This window comes from Arachis duranensis, chromosome 5, assembly GCF_000817695.3.
Source record: "Arachis duranensis cultivar V14167 chromosome 5, aradu.V14167.gnm2.J7QH, whole genome shotgun sequence".
Taxonomy (NCBI): domain Eukaryota; kingdom Viridiplantae; phylum Streptophyta; class Magnoliopsida; order Fabales; family Fabaceae; genus Arachis; species Arachis duranensis.
This window is the reverse complement of record NC_029776.3, coordinates 72606904-72610583: the sequence shown is the minus strand read 5'-3', so window position 1 is coordinate 72610583 and position 3680 is coordinate 72606904. Positions and strand designations below refer to the sequence as shown.

The 3680-nt window shown below is 43.2% G+C and overlaps 1 protein-coding gene across 1 annotated transcript; it reads right to left on the bottom strand.

The window, feature by feature from the left end:
- Positions 1-263: 263 nt before the first annotated feature.
- Positions 264-725, bottom strand: LOC107489555 (uncharacterized). The gene has a single exon (XM_016110302.1). It carries the CDS (start codon positions 723-725, stop codon positions 264-266), a length of 462 nt encoding a protein of 153 aa, XP_015965788.1.
- Positions 726-3680: the final 2955 nt, after the last annotated feature.

Sequence of the window (3680 nt, the reverse complement as noted above, 5' to 3'; positions counted from 1 at the left end):
TACCCTCAATTGGTCAGAGCTAGCAATGTGTTTTTGGGAGCAGGTGTAATTCTAACCGAATGTCCTTTTGGTGGGACACCAAACTTAGAATTACACTGTCTCCTTTGACTGTCCTGGTGTGAAACACCAAACTTAGCTCCTTGCAATACAGGGGAAACAACTTGTGATCTTTATTGAAATGAAGATCAAAATGACTACCTGAGGTTGGGTTGCCTCCCAACAAAGCGCTTTTTTTTATTGTCGCTAGCTCGACGAGTCCTTACTCACTTGAGATGGTATTTCATCCTGGGGTTTTCCCCCATGTTGCCCAGATAATGCTTGAGTCTTTGTCCATTCACTGTAAAAGTCCTTTCTGAACCTTTGTCCATGACTTCTACCTGCCCATACGGCGAGACCTTTTTGACAAGAAAGGGCCCGGACCACTTTGATTTGAGTTTTCCTGGGAACAGTCTTAGTTTGGAATTGTATAGGAGCACTTGCTGCCCCCTTTCGAAACTTCTGGGTGCAAGATGTGAGTCATGTCTTCTCTTTTCCTTCTCCTTGTACATCTTGGTATTTTCATAGGCTTGTGACCTGAATTCCTCCATCTCTTGCAGCTGCAAGATTCTCTTTGCACCAGCAGCAATGCTATCAAAATTTAGTATCTTGATAGCCCATAAAGCTTTGTGTTCTAGCTCCAGTGGCAAGTGACAAGCTTTACCATACACCAGTTGATATGGGGACATTCCAAGTGGTGTTTTGAATGCTGTTCTGTATGTCCAAAGAGCATCATCCAGCTTCTTTGACCAATCCTTTCTTGATGCACCCACAGTCTTTTCCAGAATTCTCTTTAGTTCTCTGTTGGATATCTTAGTATGTCCATTTGTTTGGGGGTGGTAAGGTGTGGCTACCTTGTGTTTTACCCCGTAACGTAGGAGAAGAGCCTCTAATGGTCTGTTACAAAAATGGCTCCCTCCATCACTGATGAGGGCTCTTGGGACTCCAAACCGGCTAAAGATATTCTTCCTGAGGAAGTTCATAACCACCTTGTTATCATTTGTTGGAGTTGCAATGGCCTCCACCCACTTGGAGACATAATCCACAGCTACAAAGATCTACTTGTTTGCATATGAAGTTGGAAATGGCCCCATGAAATCTATTCCCCACACATCAAACAGTTCCAGCTCTAGGATGAAATTTTGTGGCATGGCATTTCTTTTGGGCAAGTTTCCCGTTCTTTGGCATTCATTGCAGCTTTTTACCAGTTCTTTGGCGTCCTTGAAAAGGGTTGGCCAAAAGAACCCACTTTGAAGAACCTTTGCTGCAATTCTGTCCCCTCCAAAGTGGCCTCCATAACTTGAGCTATGGCAATTCCATAGCACCTCTCATCCTTCTTCTTCCGAAACACATCTTCTGAGGACTCCATCTGAACACTTCTTGAAGAGATATGGCTCATCCCAGACAAAGTATTTTGCATCATTCATGAGCTTTCTTTTCTGATGTTTATGTATCTCTGGTGGTAAAGCCCCAGTTGCCATGAAGTTGGCTATGTCTGCAAACCATGGAGCCTTGTGAACTATCATCAACTGCTCATCAGGGAAGAGCTCGTTCACTTGGGTATCATGTGCCCCACCTTCATCCTGAGGGATTATGGAGAGGTGATCTGCTACCTTGTTCTCCACTCCTTTCTTGTCTCTGATTTCAATATCAAATTCCTGCAACAATAAGATCCATCTTATTAGTCTTGGTTTTGATTTCTGCTTAGCAAACAAATATTTAAGTGTTGTGTGATCTGTGAAAACAATCACTTTTGCACCAATGAGGTATGATCTAAACTTGTCAAATGCGAAGACTATTGCCAGCAGTTCCTTTTTGGTTGTGGTATAATTTCTTTGAGCATCATTAAGGACCTTGCTGGCATAGTATATCACATGGACTAAGCTATCTTTTCCTCTGTCCTAACACTGCCCCTATTGCATAATCAGATGCATCACACATTAGTTCAGAAGGTAAGTTCCAATCAGGTGGGGAGATGATAGGTGCAGAGGATAGCCTCATTTTCAAGTTCTCAAAAGCCAACATGCTTGTTTCATCGAAGACAAATGGTGTGTCAGCTACAAGGAGATTGCTTAAGGGCTTTGCTATCTTTGAAAAATCCTTAATAAACTTTCTGTAAAAACCTGCATGCCCTAAAAAGCTCCTAATTGCCTTGACATCACCGGGTGGAGGAAGTTTTTCAATAATTTCCACTTTAGCTCTGTCCACCTCAATACCCTGGTTAGAAACCTTATGACCAAGGACTATTCCTCCTGTCACCATGAAGTGACATTTTTCCCAGTTCAAAACCAGATTGGTCTCTTGACATCTCTTCAATACCAGGGCTAGGTGATGTAGGCAACTAGGAAAAGAATCTCCAAATACTGAAAATCATCTATAAAAACTTCAATGAATTTCTCTATCATGTCTGAGAAGATAGAAAGCATGCAGCGTTGGAACGTTGCAGGTGCATTACATAGCCCAAATGGCATGCGCCTATAAGCAAACACTCCATATGGGCATGTGAAGGAGGTTTTCTCTTGGTCTCTAGGATCAACCACTATTTGGTTATATCCTGAATAGCCATCGAGAAAACAATAAAATGCATGGCCTGCAAGTCGTTCCAACATCTGGTCCATGAATGGAAGCGGGAAATGATCTTTTTGTGTAGCTTCATTGAGTTTTCTGTAGTTTATGCACATCCGCCATCCAGTGACGGTCCTTGTAGGAATTAATTCGTTCCTCTCATTCAGAACTACAGTGATTCCTCCCTTCTTTGGGACAACATGTATAGGGCTGACCCATGGGCTGTCTGAGATAGGGTATATCACCCCTCCCTGCCATAACTTCATAACCTCTTTCTGCACCACCTCTTTCATAATTGGGTTTAGCCTCCTTTGAGATTGAATGGATGGTTTGGCATCTTCTTCTAACAGTATCTTGTGCATGCATATGGCTGAGCTTATTCCTTTCAGGTCAGTAAGAGTCCATCCAATGGCATCCTTGTGCCTCCGCAGTACTTGGAGTAGTTCATCCTCTTGATCCTAGTTGAGGGATGAGCTTATGATTACTGGGTAACTTCCGTTTTTCCCCAAATATGCATATTTGAGAATAGGTGGCAGTGCTTTGAGCTCAAGCTTTGGTGCCTCTGACTTTTGATTTTCCACCTTGGGCGCTTCTTGTTTATGAATTTCTGTTGCTGCAACCTCTTCACTGGATTCATATTCCTCCCCTACTACCCTCTCTGGCTCTTCAGGTTCTTCTTCCTCAAAGTCCTCATGTATTTCTTCCTCAAGCGCATCTAACCTCATGCATTCCCCGAATTGCTCTGGTGGATAACTCATGGCCTTGAATACGTTGAAGGTCATCTCTTCATTGTGTAATCTCAAGGTGAGGTCACCTTTTTGGACGTCAATGACAGCTCCTGCAGTGGCCAAGAAGGGCCTCCCTAGGATAATGAAAGCCTTGGGTACCTCTTGCATATCTAGGACCACAAAATCTGCTGGGAAAATGAACTCTCCCACCTTTACCAACAAATCCTCTACTATGCTGTGAGGGAACTTGAATGATCGGTCTGCCAATTGTAGGGCCATCTTTGTTGGTTTAGCCTCTTCGATCTTCATCTTCCTCATCATAGCTACTGACATCAAATTGATGCTGGCTCC